Raw genomic sequence first — 17,681 nt, 5'->3', positions numbered from 1 at the left:
TGCAAGCTATGAAACTGTGGAAGGTGCCTGCAAATTGTGGAACTCAGGTGAATCTTGACAGGTTGTCTGACATTACTTCAGCTTCACAGACATTACTACGATTAATTTGTAGATTGTTACAGTTCAGATTTCTTCTGGCTTGGTTGAGAGTTGGTGACTGCATGAGGTATATATACATATATAGAATTGTGTGATAGCAGTTATCATGAACGTATACTGTATATCTGTTTAATATAATTGCACCTTCAAGGCATCACATTACTCATGAGTTGAGTCCATTCTGTCAAAGAAAGAAAACATTTGCATCAGGTGCGTATGAAGCCATTTTTTATTTTGATTGTGCTCTTGAGGCTTGGATGAGAATATAGGGGAACCCAGGCAGAGCATCACAGAGAGGGTCGCACGCTTGGTCATTTAAATGAAGCGATCTTTCAAGCCCTTTTTTTCCTTTCTTGCTAATCCCATTGGTGCTGATGTTCCCACTTTCTCCTCAAATTCTTCTATTTAAATGCTGTCCTCTTAAATTTACCCCCTGAGCTCCAGACGTACAGCTTAGTTATGACAATCATAGTTAAGGGGAGACAATGGCCTAGTGGTATTATTGCTGGATTGTTAATCCAGAGACCCAAGTCCTGGGTTCAAATTCTGCCATGACAGGGAACAAAGAGAGTTCAGTTTTGTCTTAACAGAGGAAGATATAATAATGTCCCAAAAGTGAGAAGGAGGAACTGAAGGAAATTGATATTAGTATGGAAAATTGATGGGGTTAAAGGCCAATAAACTGTTATACTTTTATCCTCTATATCCTTTGAAATGATGGCCAACATTCCATTTGCCTTTCCTATTATCCATTGAACTTGGGTGCTCACTTTTTTGTGATTCATGGACAAGGACTCCTACATCCCTCTGTTCTGTAGCCTTCTGCAGTATTGCTCTGTTTAGGTCAGAAATCATATGAAACCAGGTTACAGTCCAACAGAATAATGAAATGTGAGGCTGGATGAACACAGCAGGCCCAGCAGCATCTCAGGAGCACAAAAGCTGGCGTTTCGGGCCTAGACCCTTCATCAGAGAGGGGGATGGGGTGAGGGTTCTGGAATAAATAGGGAGGGAGGGGGAGGCGGACCGAAGATGGAGAGAAAAGAAGATAGGTGGAGAGGAGAGTATAGGTGGGGAGGTAGGGAGGGGATAGGTCAGTCCAGGGAAGACGGACAGGTCAAGGAGGTGGGATGAGGTTAGTAAGTAGGAGCTGGAGGTGCGGCTTGGGGTGGGAGGAAGGGATGGGTGAGAGGAAGAACAGGTTAGGGAGGCAGAGACAGGTTGGACTGGTTTTGGGATGCAGTGGGTGGAGGGGTAGAGCTGGGCTGGTTGTGTGGTGCAGTGGGGGGAGGGGACGAACTGGGCTGGTTTTGGGATGCGGATGCCCCCACCGCATCCCAAAACCAGCCCAGTTCGTCCCCTCCCCCCACTGCACCACACAACCAGCCCAGCTCTACCCCTCCACCCACTGCATCCCAAAACCAGTCCAACCTGTCTCTGCCTCCCTAACCTGTTCTTTCTCTCACCCATCCCTTCCTCTTACCTCAAGCCGCACCTCCATCTCCTACCTACCAACCTCATCCCACCTCCTTGACCTGGCCGTCTTCCCTGGACTGACCTATCCCCTCCCTACCTCCCCACCTATACTCTCCTCTCCACCTATCTTCTTTTCTCTCCATCTTCGGTCCGCCTTCCCCTCTCTCCCTATTTATTCCAGAACCCTCACCCATCCCCCTCTCCGATGAAGGGTCCAGGCCCGAAACGTCAGCTTTTATGCTCCTGAGATGCTGCTGGGCCTGCTGTGTTCATCCAGCCTCACATTTCATTATCTTGGATTCTCCAGCATCTGCAGTTCCATTATCACTGATACAGTCCAACAGATTTATTTGAAAACACAGCTTTCAGAGCCTCAATCATTCTTCAGGTGTAGTGAGAAAGGCAATGTCAGACACAGAATTTGTAAGTAAAAGATTAAAGGATCACACCACTGATGAGGATGTATTAAACAAACCTAAGATGTTGTTAAATCTTTAATCAGTTAAAAGGTTTTAATTGATTACCATGTATATGTAAATCACTGAATTCCTTTTAAGTCACTGCCCTGAGAGAACTAAACGTTTTATCAGCGTAAAAAAGAGGCGACATTTTAGGTCCAACAATACACATTAGGTGTGAGGCCTTGTTCAGGATCCGTTTCTGTTTTAGATTGGAGCCAGATTGGTTTTATTCCTAAAGTAGGAATTTATAAAGCGCCACATTGATTGACTGTCTGCAAATTGTGCGCTTTTTGAACAAAGCTGAACACAGAATGTATCTGCAAACACAAAATCACTGCATAGATTCATTTGTGTGTGTGTGTGTGTGCGCATGTGAGTGTGTGAGTAAGAGAGTGTGTATGTTTGGAGGGCTGTGGGGGAGACAGAGAAAGACAGTGTGTGCACTTGTGTGTCTGTGTGGGAGAGAGACTGTGTGTGTGTGGAAGAAACAGAGTCTGTGTGTGCTTGAGAGACAGTGTGTCTATGAGAGAGGATTTGTATATATGTGTGTTTATGTATCATAGAATCCTTACGGTGTAGAAGCAGGCCATTCAGCCTATCAAGTCCACACAGCCCTTCCGAAGAGTATCCCACATTGACCCACCCCCTTACCCTATCCTCTTCTTTACACTGATAAAGCCTTTAGTTTTCTCAGGACAGTGTCTTGAAAGAAATTTGTGGATTTACATATACATATTATTCAATTAACACCATCTAACTGATAAAAGATTTTAATAGCATCTTAGGGTTTTTAATACATCTTGATCAGTGATGTGACCCTTTGCTCTTTTTCTTATGAATTATGTGTCTGATACTACCTCTCTCACTAACACCTGAAGGAGGAGTGAGGCTCTGAAAGCTTGTATTTTCAAATAGCCCTTTTGGACTATAACCTGGTGTCATGTGATTTCTGACCCTAAACATCCCAGTCCAACATCAGGACATCCACATCATTGCTCCATTTAAATAACATTGAGATCCTCTATTCTTTCTACCAAAGAACACAAGCTTACAATTCCCAACAGCATTGATCCCTGAGTCAAAAGACAATTGGCTTGATGGTAGAAGACAGAGGGGGGTGGTGAAGAGGTGTTACTGGACTGGAGGCCTGTGTCCAGTGGTGAGCTGCAGTGGTTCTGAGTCCATTGTTGTTTGACATTTATATCAACGGTTTGGATGAGAATATAGGAGTACAGGTCGTATGTTTGGGGATGACATCAAAATTGATGGTATAGTGGGCAGTGAAGAAAGTTATCTTAGAGTACAAAGAAATCTTGATCAGATGGGGCAAGAAGTGGCAGATGAAATTTAGTTTACAGAAGTGAGAGGTGTTGCATTTTGGTAAGGTAAATCAAGGCACAACTTACATAGAGATAACAAAGTATAGAGCTGGATGAACACTGCAGGCCAAACAGCATCTTAGGAGCAAAAAAGCTGCAAGGCCCTGGGGAGTGAACAGAAGAACTTAGGATTGAAGGTTCATAGTTGCTTGAAGTGGAGTCTCATGTAGACAAGGTGGTGAAGAAGGTAGTTAGCACACTTGCCTTTATTGGTCAGAGCACTGAGTATAGGAATTGAGACGTTATATTGCAGCTTTACAAGACTTAGGTGAGGTAACTTTTGGATAACTGCACACAATTCTGGTTGCCTTGCAAGAGGAAGGATGTTGTTAAATGAAAAAGAATACAGAAAAAACTTCCAAGGATGCTGGCAGGATTGGATGGTTTGTATTAGAATCATAGAATTCCCTCAGTGTAAGCAGTCAATTCTGCACAGTGAGTCCACACCAACCCTCTGAAGAACATTGTTCCAGACCCACCTTATCCCTGCATTTACCATGGCGAACCCACCTAGCCTGCACATCTCCAGACACCATTGGCAATTTAACTTGGCCAATCAATCCAATCTGCATCTTTGATCTATGGGAGGCAACCAGAGCACCAGGGGGAAACCTACACTTATACAGGGAGAATGTACAAACTCCACACAGACAGTCGCCTAAGAGTGGAATTAAACCTGGGTCCCTGGGGCCGTGTGGCAGCAATACTAACCACTGAGCTACCTTGCTGTCCTTAATGAGTTATAAGGAGAGGCTGGGACTTTTTTCCTGGGAACATCTGAGGCTGAGGCGTGACTTAATAGAGGTTTATAAGACCATGAGTGGTAAAAATATGGTGAACAGTCAAAGTCTTTTTTTCAAGGGTATTTAGTAATGTTGATCCTAAAGTACAGTATACTAGCATTAGAAGTAGCCCAGAGAAGGCTCACAAGATTGATACCAGGAATGGAGGGCCTGTTTAATGAGGAGAGTTTGAGGACTCTTGAAATATAAAAGAATGAGAGGAAAACCTTATTAAACATACAAGATTCTTAGCAAACTTGACAGTTTTTTTTCTCACTCCTGAGATGTGGGCATTGCTGGCTGGTCTCCTTTCCCTTGAGTAGATAGTCGTGCAACGTTTTCTCGCACGGCTACAGTCCATGCGCAGTAGATAGACCCACAATGTTGTTAGCGAAGAAATTTTAGGGTAGATGTGGAAATGTTGATTCCTCTTGAAAGAGAGTTTCAGACCAGAGGGAATAATCTTAAAATTCAGAATAAGGCAAATAAACCGATGGTGCAAAATGAGGTAAATGATTATGACTTCATAGCCATTGTGGAAACATGGCAGCAAGGAGATCAAAACTGTGAACGTAACATTCAGGTATATTTGACCTTTAGGAAAGACAGGAGGGAAGGAAAAAGTGAGATTCTTAATGAGCTGCCATGAGTCCAGTATGAGAGATAATCTAGGGTCAAATGATATAGAATACACTCGGGCATAGGTGATAAACAGCAAGGGAAAGAAAACATTTGTAGGTTCAGAGTACAAACCCCCAAACAGTAGTCAGTAGTGGAAAAGATTATAAATCAACAGAGTTTGGAAAAGTAATATGAAATGCAGCCGACCGGGAAATAGGCTATTTGGATCTGGTAATGGGTATTGAGGCAGGTTTAATAAATTATTTCCGAGTAAAAGATCCCCAACAAGGTAGAGATCATAACATGATAGAATTTAATATTCAGCTCCGTTGGCGTCCTTCAGCATGTGATTGTGAGCTGCCTTCTTGAACCACTGCAATCTATGTGATGTAGGTTGACTTACAGTCCTTAGGGAGGGAATCCAGGATTCTGACCTAATGAAAGTGAAGGAACAGTGATATATTTCCAAGTCAGCATGGTGATTAGCTTTCAGGGTAACTTGGACTCTAAGACCATAAGACATAGAAGCAGAAATTAGGTCATTCACCCATTGAGTCTGCTCCGCCATTCAATCATGGCTGATAAGTTCCTCAACCCCATTTTCTCGCTTTGTCCCTGTAACCCTTGATCCCCTTCCAGGCGTTTCCCATGCATCTGCTGCCCTTGTCCCTCAAAATGGAAGTGGTTGTAGGTTAGGAAGGTGCTATCTGATGATCTTTTATAAATTCCTGCAGTGCCTCTTGTAGATAGTTCACATTGCTGCTGCTGAGGTGGACAAAGTGGATGCTTGTGGATTTGGTGCTAATCAAGCAAGCCACTTAGTCCTGGATGTGCCAAGCTACTTGAGTGTTGTCAGAGCTGCATTCATCGAGGTAAGTATTCCATCCAGTCCTGACTTGTGCTATGTAGATTGTGGACACTCTGGGGAGTCAGGAGGTGAGTTACTCACCATAGCACTGCTAGCCTCTCACCTGCCCAAGTAGCCATAGGGTTTATGTGACAAGTCCAATTGAGTTTCTGGTAATGGCGATGGTTGAATTGTCTCTTATTAGAAATGGTCATTGCTTGGCTATTGTTTGGCATGTCAAGATATTGTCCAGACATTGTTGTGTTTGAAATTGGATTACATCAGTATTTGAGGAGTCAGGAATGGTACTGAATATTGTACAACCATCTGTGAACATGTCCATTTCTGACCTTACGATGGAGGAAAAATCATTAATGAAACAGTCAAAAGATGTTTGGACCGAGGAAACAATCCAGAAGAATTCCTGAAGAGATGTCCTGGAGCTGAGATGACTGACCTCCGACAACCATAACAATATTTCTATGTGCTGGCATGACTTGAACCAGCGGAGAGTTTGTCCCTTGCACCCACTGATTTCAGATTTTCTAGGAATCTTTTATGCGACAGTTGGTCAAATGTGGCCATGAAGTTAAGAGCTGTTTTTGGGGCTTTTCAACCAAGGCTACATTAAGGTCAGGAGCTAAGTAGCCTTGTTGGATCCCAAACTTTGCGTCAGTGAGCAGGATCTTGCTTGAATAGGAGTTGCTTGAAAGAACTGTTGATGACACCTTCCTGATGATCAAAAGTAGACTGATGAGGAGTTAAATTATGACGGTTAGGGATAAAGAGAAAGAAGGAACCTGTTTGGCTAGGCTGACAGTTCAAAAACCAGCGGTCACAGATTCAAGCAAAGTGGCAGAACAATAAGAGGAGATGTGAAAAATTACTCTTTTTATGTAGAGGGCGATGAGAGCCTGCAATTCGCTGCCTGAGTTGGTGGTGGAGGTGAAAAATATAGAACATAGAACATTACAGCACAGTACAGGCCCTTCGGCCCTCAATGTTGTGCTGACCTGCCATACCAATCTGAAGGTCATCTAACCTACACTATTCATGTACTTCCATGTGCTTGTCGAATGACGACTTAAATGTACTTAAAGTTGGCGAATCTACTACCATTGCAGGCAAAGCGTTCCATTCCCTTACTACTCTCTGAGTAAAGAAACTACATCTACATCTGTCCTATATCTTTCACCCCTCAGTTTAAAGCTACGCTCCCTCATGCTCGCTGTCACCATCCTAGGAAAAAGGCTCTCCCTATCCACCCTATCTAACCCTCTGATTATCTGATATGTCTCAATTAAGTCACCTCTCAACCTTCTTCTCTCTAACGAAAACAGCCTCAAGTCCCTCCCTCGTAAGGCCTTCCCTCCATACCAGGCAACATCCTAGTAAATCTCCTCTGCACCCTTTCTAAAGATTCCACATCCTTCTTATAATGCGGTGACCAGAACTGCATACAATGCTCCAAGTGCGACCGCACCAGAGTTTTGTACAGCTGCAGCATAACCTCATGGCTCCGGAACTCAATCCCTCTATTAATAAAAGCGAAAACACTGTATGCCTTCTTAACAACCCTGTCAACCTGGGTGGCAACTTTCAAGGATCTGTGTACATGGACACCGAGATCGCTCTGCTCATCTACACTACCGAGAATCTTACTATTAGCCCTGTACTTTGCCTTCCGGTTACTCCTACCAAAGTGCATCACCACACACTTGTTCGCATTAACCTCCATTTGCCACCTCTTAGACCAGCTCTGCAGCTTATCTACGTCTCTCTGTAACTTACAACATCCTTCGTCACTATCCACAACTCCACCGACCTTAGTGTCGTCTGCAAATTTACTAACCCATCCTTCTACGCCCTCAAACAGGTTGTTTATAAAAATGACAAACAGCAGTGGACCCAACACCAACCCTTGCGGTACACCACTAGTAATTGCTCTCCAGGATGAACATTTCCCATCAACTACCACCCTCTGTCTTCTTTCAGCAAGCCAATTTCTGATCCAAACTGCTATATCTCCCACAATCCCATTCCTCCGCATTTTGTACAATAGCCTACTGTGGGGAACCTTACCGAACGCCATGCTGAAATCCATACCCACCACATCAACCGGTTTACTCTCATCTACCTGTTTGGTCACCTTCTCAAAGAATTCAATAAGGTTTGTGAGGCACGACATACACTTCACAAAACCGTGCTGACTATCCTTAATCAAATTATTCTTTTTCAGATGATTATAGATCCTATCTCTTATAACCTTTTCCAACACTTTACCAACAACTGAATTAAGGCTCACTGGTCTATAATTACCAGGGTTGCCTCTACTCCCTTTCTTGAACAGGAAACCACATTTGCTATCCTCCAGTCATCTGGCACTATTCCTGTGGACAATGACGAGTTAAAGATTAATGCCAAAGGCTCGGCAATCTCCTCCCTGGCTTCCCAGGGGATCCGAGGATAAATCCCATCCGGCCCAGGGGGCTTACCTATCTTCACCCTCTTCCTTGTGAACCTCAATCCCACCTAGTCTAGTCGCCTGTATCTCAGTATTCTCCTCGACAACATTGTCATTTTCATGAGTGAATACTGTCGAAAAATATTCATTTAGTGCTTCCCCTATTTCCTCTGACTCCACACACAACTTACCACGACTATCCTTGATTGGCCCTAATCTTACTTGCGTCATTCTTTTATTCCTTAAATACCTATAGAAAGCCTTAGGGTTTACCCCGATCCTATCCACCAACAACATCTCATGTCTCCTCCTGACTCTTCTGAGCTCTCTCTTTACGTCTTTCCTGGCTACCTTGTAACCCTCAAGCGCCCTAATTGAGCCTTCGCCTCTCATCCTAACATAAGCCTTCTTCTTCTTCTTGACCAGAGATTCCACTTCCTTCGTAATCCATAGCTCCCGTGCTCTACAGCTTCCTCCCTGTCTGACAGGTACATACTTATCTAGGACACACAGGAGATTTTCCTTGAATAAGTTCCACATTTCTAATGTGCCCATCCTCTGCAGTTTCCTTCCTCATCCTATGCTCCCTAAATCTTGCCTAATCTCATCATAATTGCGTTTCCCCAGCTATAACTCTTGCCCAGTGGTATACACCTATCCCTTTCCATCATTAAAGTAAACATAACAGAATTGTGATCGCGATCACCAAAGTGCTCACCTACTTCCAATTCCAACACCTGGCCGGGCTCATTACCCAACACCAAATCTAATGTGGCTTCGCCCCTTGGTGGCCTATCTACATATTGTGTCAGGAAGCCCTCCTGCACACACTGCACAAAAACTGACCCATCTATAGTACTCGAACTATAGTGTTCCCAGTCAATATTTGGAAAGTTGAAGTCCCCCATGATAACTACCCTGTCTCTCTCACTCCTATCGAGAATCATTTTTGCTATCCTTTCATCTACATATCTGGAACTATTCGGAGGCCGATAGAAAACTCACAAAAGGGTGACCTCTCCTTTCCTGTTTCTAACCTCAGCCCATACTACCTCAGTTGACGAGTCCCCAGACATCCTTTCTGCAACTGTTATACTGTCCTTGACCAACAATGCCAGACCTCCCCCTCTTTGAACATCTTCTCTGTTCTTACTGAAACATCTAAATCCCAGAACCCGCAACAATCATTCCTGTCCCTGCTCGATCCATGTCTCCGAAATGGCCACAACATTGAAGTCCCAGTTACCAACCCATGCTGCTAGTTCACTCACCTTATTTCGGATGCTCCTGGCGCTGAAGTGGACACACTTCAAACCAACCTCTTGCTTGCCGGTGCCGTCTTGCATCCCTGAATCTTTATTTCGGACCTCCCTACTCTCAATCTTTCCTATACTTGAACTACAATTTTGGTTCCCATCCCCCTGCTGAATTCGTTTAAACCCACCCGAATAGACTTAGCGAATTTCCCCCCCAGGATATTGGCACCCCTCTTGTTCAGGTGAATACCATCCTGCTTGTAGAGGTCCCACCTACCCCAGAAACATCCCCAATTATCCAGGAATCCAAAACCCTCCCTTCTGCACCATCCTTGTAGCCACGTGTTCAACTCCCCTCTCTCCCTATTCCTCGCCTCATTAGCACATGGCAACAAACCAGAGACAACAACTCTGTTCGTCCTAGCTCTAAGCTTCCATCCTAGCTCCCTGGATTTTTGCCTTAAATCCCCATCTCTCTTCCTATCTATGTCGTTGGTGCCAATGTGGACCACGACTTGGGGCTGCTCCCCCATCTCCTTAAGGATCCCAAAAACACGATCAGAGACATCATGAACCCTGGCACCTCGGAGGCAACACACCAACCATGAGTCTCTCTCGTCCCCACAGAACCTCCTATCTGTCCCACTAACCATGGAGTCCCCAATGACTACTGCTCTGTTCCTCTTCTGAACAGCAGGGACAGACTCTGTGCAGAGACCTGTGCCCCACTGCTTTCCCCTGGTAAGTCGTCACCCCCAACAGTATCCAAAACGGTATACTCTGGATCTGCATCTTAAGTGACAATAGACAATAGGTGCTGGAGTAGGCCATTCGGCCCTTCGAGCCAGCACCACCATTCATTATGATCATGGCTGATCATCCACAAATCAGTATCCTGTTCCTGCCTTATCCCCATAACCCTTGATTCCACTATCTTTAAGAGCTCTATCTATATCTTTCTTGAAAGCATCCAGAGAGTTGGCCTCCACTGCCTTCTGGGGCAGAGTGTTCCATATATCCACCACTCTTTGGGTGAAGAAGTTTTTCCTCAACTCTGTTCTAAATGGCCTACCCCTTATTTTTAAACTGTGTCCTCTGGTCCTGGACTCACCCATCAGCGGAAACATGCTTCCTGCCTCCACAGTGTCCAATCCTTTAATAATCTTATACGTTTCAATCAGATCCCCTCTCATCCTTCTAAACTCAAGAGTATACAAGCCCAGTTTCTCCAATCTTTCAACATATGATAGTCCCGCCATTCCAGGAATTGACCTTGTGAACCTACACTGCACTCCCTCAATAGCAAGAATGTCCTTCCTCAAATTGGGAGTCCAAAACTGCACACAATACTCCAGGTACGGTCTCACTAGGGCCCTGTACAGCTGGAGAAGGACCTCTTTGCTCCTATATTCAATTCCCCTTGTGATGAAGGCCAGCATGCTATTAGCTTTCTTCACTACCCTCTGTACCTGCATGCTTGCTTTCATTGACTGATGTACAAGAACACCTAGATCTCGTTGTGCTTCCTCTTTACCTAACTTGACTCCATTGAGATAGTAATCTGCCTTCCTGTTCTTGCCACCAAAGTGTATAACCACACATTTATCCACATTAAACTGCATCTGCCATGCATCCGTCCACTCACCTAGCCTGTCCAAGTCACCCTGTATTCTAATAACATCCTCCTCACATTTCACACTGCCATCCAACTTTGTGTCATCAGCAAATTTGCTAATATTACTTCTAATGCCTTCGTCTATATCATTAATATATATCGTAAACAGCTGCTGTCCCAGCACCGAACCTTGTGGTACCATACTGGTCACTGCCTGCCATTCCGAAAGGAACCCGTTTATCACTACTCTTTGCTTCCTGTCAGCCAGCCAATTTTCAATCCAACTCAGTATTTTGCTCCCAATACCATGTGCTGTAAACTGCAGGGCTGTAGGCCGTGTCCAGCAAGATTGGATTAGAAAGAGCACCTGGTGTCGTTCAGCCAACTAGCCTCCATCTGTTCTGTATAATTTCCATAGTTCTATGGTTCTATTGATATTGAATTTCAAATTATTGGTAAAAGGGGAGGCTCAGATAGTGAACCAAAAAAAAAAATTCTAATCTGAAACCTAAAATGAATGTAGGAGGTAATGGCCTAATGATATTATCACTAGTCTGTTTATCCAGAGATCCAAGTGATGCTCTGGTGACCTAGGTTCAAATCCTGATATGGCAGATAGAGCAGCTTGAAACCAACAAGAATCTAGAATTAAGAGGCCTTGTTAACAATACAACATAGAACATAGAACAGTACAACACAGAACAGGCTCTTCAGCCCACAATGTTGTGCCGACCATTGATCCTCATGTATGCACCCTCAAATTTCTGTGACCATATGCATGTCCAGCAGTCTCTTAAATGTCCCCAATGACCTTGCTTCCACAACTGCTGCTGGCAACGCATTCCATGCTCTCACAACTCTCTGTGTAAAGAACCCGCCTCCGACATCCCCTCTATACTTTTCTCCAACCAGCTTAAAACTATGACCCCTCGTGTTAGCCATTTCTGCCCTGGGAAATAGTCTCTGGATATCAACTTTATCTATGCCTCTCATTATCTTGTATATCTCAATTAGGTCCCCTCTTCTCCTCCTTTTCTCCAATGAAAGAAGTCCGAGCTCAGTCAACCTCTCTTCATAAGATAAGCCCTCCAGTCCAGGCAGCATCCTGGTAAACCTCCTCTGAACCCTCTCCAAAGCATCCACATCTTTCTTATAATTGGGCGACCAGAACTGGACGCAGTATTCCAAGTGCGGTCTAACCAAAGTTTTATAGAGCTGCAACAAGATCTCACGACTCTTAAACTCAATCCCCCTGCTAATGAAAGCCAAAACACCATATGCTTTCTTAACAACCCTGTCCACTTGGGTGGCCATTTTAAGGGATCTATGTGTCTGCACACCAAGATCCCTCTATTCCTCCACACTGCCAAGAATCCTATCCTTAATCCTGTACTCAGCTTTCAAATTCGACCTTCCAAAATGCATCACCTCGCATTTATCCAGGTTGAACTCCATCTGCCATCTCTCAGCCCTTCTCTGCATCCTGTCAATGTCCCGCTGCAGCCTACAACAGCCCTTTACACTGTCAACGACACCTCCAACCTTCGTGTCGTCTGCAAACTTGCTGACCCATCCTTCAATCCCCTCATCCAAGTCATTAATAAAAATTACAAACAGTAGAGGCCCAAGGACAGAGCCCTGTGGAACATCATTCACCACTGACTTCCAGGCAGAATATTTTCCTTCTGCTACCACTCGCTGTCTTCTGTTGGCCAGCCAATTCTGTATCCAGACAGCTAAGTTCCCCTGTATCCCATTCCTCATGACCTTCTGAATGAGCCTACCATGGGGAACCTTATCAAATGCCTTGCTGAAGTCCATATACACTACATCCACAGCTCGACCCTCATCAACTTTTCTAGTCACATCCTCAAAAAACTCGATAAGGTTTGTGAGGCATGACCTACCCCTCACAAAGCCGTGTTGACTGTATTTGATCAAGCCATGCTCTTCCAGATGGTCATAAATCCTATCCCTCAGAATCCTTTCTAACACCTTGCAGATGACAGACGTGAGGCTTACTGGTCTGTAATTGCCAGGGATTTCCCTATTTCTTTTCTTGAAGAGAGGAATTACATTTGCCTCTGTCCCGTCCTCAGGTACGACTCCAGTAGAGAGCGAGGATGCAAAGATCTTCGCAAGTGGCGAAGCAATTGCATTTCTCGTTTCCCAAAGCAGCCGAGGACAAATCTGGTCCGGGCCTGGCGACTTGTGAATCTTAATGTTTGACAACATTTTCAGCACATCAGCTTCCTCTATCTCTATCCATTCCAGCATGCACACCTGCTCTTCAAAGGTTTCATTCATTACAAAATTTGTTTCTTTCGTAAAGACAGAGGCAAAAAACTCATTTAGGGCTTCCCCACCTCGTCAGTCTCCACACACAAGTTCCCTCTGCTATCCCTGATCGGCCCTACTCTTTCTTTGACCATTCTCTTATTCCTCACATAAGTGTAAAATGCCTTTGTCTTCTCCCTAATCCGTTCTGCCAAGCCTTTCTCGTGCCCCCTCCTGGCTCTCCTCAGACCATTTTTGAGCTCCTTCCTCGCCTGCCTGTAATCCTCTAGAGCTGAGCTTGACCCTAGCTTCCTCCACCTTATGTAAGCTACCTTCTTCCTTTTGACGAGAAGCTCCACCGCTCTCGTCATCCAAGGTTCCTTTATCTTACCCCTTCTTGCCTGTCTCAGAGGGACATATTTATTCATCACTCGCAACAACTGTTCCTTAAACAGTCTCCACATGTCTATATTGCCTTTACCATGGAACAATTGCTCGCAGTCCATGCTTCCTAACTCATGTCTAATCATGGCCATGAATCCATTATTGATTACTGGGAAAAGATACACCTGGTTTATTAATCCCTTTGAAGGAACGAGAACGAAACTGCCATCCTTGTCTGGTCTGGCCTAAATGTGACTCTAGAACCATAGAATGTAATTGACTCTGAACTGCACTCTGGCCTAGCCGGTGACAGCCCATTCCATGAAACAATTAAAAAGACCCTCAAAATATATCAAGTACACAAAGCCCCATGTCATACTCCAACTATTGAAGCAAACATAGCCTTATGTCTCTGTTTATAAAACTTAAGAAGATGGAGTTAGCTTTACACTCTGATTCCTGAATCAGAGAAATGTTGCAACTAGGGGTAAAAACAGTTATTTCTTCATGAAGATATAAATACAAACATGATGACTCTTGCCATCCTTAATAAAGCAGTTCATTAGAAAATATACACTTCCAGAACTTAACTGTTGATCTATTTTACACATTATCTCTACAATTTACCTCTGTAAAAGTTGTAAAGCGTGCCGTGAAGAAATGATTTTGGCAAAACAGCTACTCATGAAGTCATCAAGTAAGTTCTGAAATATACAAACAAAATTATGAGTTACAATGATTTCAAAAATTATTCCTTAAACGTATTCCAAGAAAAACGTCCAGGGTTATGAAATGTAGGGGAGGCAATGGCTTTGTGGTATCATCACTAGATAATCAACCCAGAAACTCAGCTGATGTTTTGTGGACTTCGGTTTAAATCCTACTATATCAGGCAGTGGAATTTAAATTCAATACATATCTGGAATTAGGAATCCAATGATGACCATGAAACCGTTGCTGATTAGGAAAAGAAAACTATCTGGTTCAGAAAAGCCCTTCAGGGAAGGAAATCTGGTGAAATGGCTAATAGCAAGCCACTCAATTGTAACAACCGCTACTAAATCTCATGAAGCAAATAAAAGCAGGCAACGGAAACAACAACAGCAAAAGCAGAGATAAAAAAATGTAGAGCTGGATGGACATAGCAGGCCAAGCAGCATCAAAGGAGCAGGAAAGCTGACGTTTCGGGAAAATCTGAAGAAGGGTCTAGGCCTGAAACGTCAGCTTTCCTGTTTCTATGATGCTGCTTGCCCTGCTGTGTTCATCCAGCTCTACACCTGGTTATCTCAGATTCTCCAGCATCTGCAGTTCCTACTATCTCTGAAACAATTTTAATCCCACTGCGAAACCTCTTCTAAGGATGCCTTCCCTGAAGAATTTACCCTCCTCCCTCCGGATTTTCTAAAGTAGGGTCGAGGCTCAAAGCGTCAGCTTTCCTGCTCCGATGATCCTCCTTGCCCTGCTGTGTTCATCCAGCTCTACATCTTGTTATCTCAGATTCTCTAGCATCTGCAGTTTCTACTATCTCTTCAACAGCAAAATCAGCCCTGATGACCAAGCACAGTCCTCCTTGAAGGAGAAGCCTGGAATAGTCATACACATAGTATCAAACATTACAGTCAAAGTCCCAGACACCATCATCACTATCCCTGGAAATGTCCTGCTGTACGCAGCAGAGGTGGTGGCTCAGTTCTATACAGTTGGGAGGGAGTTATGCTGGAGATTCTTAACATTGATCCCAGACAACACGAAATTTCATGGTACCCAGTCAAACATTGCAAGGAAATCTCTTACTGATTACCATGTACCATTCGCCGTTGGCTGATAAATCAGTATGCCTTCATGGTGAACAACATTCGAAGGGAGAATTGAGGGTGGCAAGGGCGCAACATATATTCTTGATGGGGGATTTCAATATCCACCAGCAACAGTGGCTCAAACAGTGATATTACTGATGGGCTGGTTGAGTTTTAAAGGACATAGCTGATGACCTAGGTTGACAGCAAATGGCAAGGGAACCAACAAGAGGAGAAACATACTTGACCTCAACCTCACCATCTGTCCGCCACAGATGCATCTGTCCATGACAATACTGTTAAGAATGGCCTCGCACAACTTTTGTGAAGACAATGTCCCTCCTTAACACTGGCAACACCTTACATCATGTTGCGTGGCATTAGCTAAATGGGAAAGACTTCAAACAGATCAAGCAACTCAAGACTGGGCATCTATGAAGTGCTATGGTCTATCAGCAGCAGCAGAATTGTACTCCAACACAATTGGAACCTTGTGGTCTGGCATATCCCCACTCTATTGTTAATGTTATGCCAGGAGTCAATGTTGGTTCAATGAAAAATGCAAGGGGGCATGCCAGGACAGCATTAGCCTTACATAACAATGAGGTACCAACCCAGTGAAGCTACAAAACAAGACTATTTGTTTGTCAAAAAGAATTAGCAGCAAGTGATACACAGAGTTAAATGATGCCACAGCCAACAGATCAGATCAGAGCTCTCAAGGAATGGATAATCAAATGACTCACTGGAGGCAGAGGATGTTTCACAAACAACTCAATCCTCAATCATGGGAGAGCCTAGTACATCAGTGATAAGACTCAAGCATTTACAACAATCTTCAGCTAGAAGTGCTGAGTGGATGATCCATCTCAGCCACCTCCAGCGGTCCCCAACATCACAGATTCCAGTCTTCAGCCAACTAGACTAATTCCATATGATATCATTGCACAAGAAATGGTTGGATGCACTGGATACTGCAAGGCTATGCGTCAAGATAACATTATGGTAGTATACTGATGATTTGTACTCCAGAACTTGCCATATCCCTAGGCAAGCTTTCCAGTACAGCAACAACACTTGTTTCGACCTGACAGTGTGGAAAATTGCCCAGGTATGTCCCTTACACAAAAAGCATGATAAATCCAACCCAGACAGTCACTGCCCCATCAGTTTAGTCTGAATCATCAGCAAAGTGATGCAAGTTATCAACTATACTGTCACGCAGCACCAGGTCAGCAATAACCTGCTCCACCAAAGCACAGCAGTTCCTGACTTCACCAGAGCTTTGATTTGAACATTGTTGAAATAGCTCAATTCCAGAGATAAATTGAGTTTAAGTTATATTTGACCAGGAGCGACATCAGGATACCCAACAAAACTAGAATCAACAGGAATACACGGCATGTAAGAAGACGGTTGTGGTTGTTTGAGGACAGTCTTCTCAGCTCCAGGGCATCTCTGCACAAGTTCCTCAGGTAAATGCCCTCAGCCCAACCATCTTCAGCTGCTTACTAATGACCTTCCCAACATCATAAGGTCAGAAGTGGAGATTTTCATTGATGGTTGCACTATGTTCAACACCATTTGTAACTTCTCACACACTGAAGTTGTTCATATCCAAATGCAACAGGCCAGGACACTATCCAGGATTGGGCTGACAAGTGGCAAATAATTTTCGTACCACAGAAATTCCATCAATGATCATCTTTAATAAAAGACAATCTACACGTTGCCACTTGACATTCAATGGAATCGCCACCATTGAATCCCTCACTATCAACAGCCTGGGAGTTACCATTAACCAGAAGCTCAGCTGGACCAGCCATATAAAAAGTAGCTACAAGAACATGTGAGGCTAGGAACACAGCAGCAAGTAGCTCTCATCTTGACTCCCCAAAGCTTATGCACTATCTACAACGCACAAGTAAGGAGTGCGATGGAATCTCCCCACTTACCTGAATAAGTACAGCTACAAAACTAATCAAAAACCTTGACACAATGTAGGACAAAGCAACTCACTTGACTGGCACCACGTCCACAAACATTCAACCATTCCAGCACCGATGTTCTATCACAACAGTGTGTGGCTATCTACGTGATGGAATGCAGAAATTCACCATGGCTCCTTGGACAGCAACCTCCAAACGTACGACCACTTCCATCGAGAATAACAAGGGTAACAAATACATGGCAACACCAGCATTTGGATGCTCATTTCCAAGCC

General features: G+C 44.1%; 1 protein-coding gene across 1 annotated transcript in view; it reads right to left on the bottom strand.

Annotated features, from left to right (window-relative positions):
- LOC125452340 (dynein axonemal heavy chain 8-like) overlaps positions 1-17,681 on the bottom strand; it is a 1,165,100-nt gene that overhangs the window by 907,661 nt on the left and 239,758 nt on the right. The window contains exon 14 of the mRNA XM_059645122.1: positions 14,289-14,365. Coding sequence (XP_059501105.1) covers positions 14,289-14,365 — 77 coding nt within the window. The remainder of the gene's footprint in view (positions 1-14,288; positions 14,366-17,681) is intronic.

Source organism: Stegostoma tigrinum, chromosome 4 (assembly GCF_030684315.1).
Source record: "Stegostoma tigrinum isolate sSteTig4 chromosome 4, sSteTig4.hap1, whole genome shotgun sequence".
NCBI lineage: Eukaryota > Metazoa > Chordata > Chondrichthyes > Orectolobiformes > Stegostomatidae > Stegostoma > Stegostoma tigrinum.
Note: the sequence above shows the minus strand (reverse complement) of the source record. Positions and strands in the feature narration are given on the sequence as shown.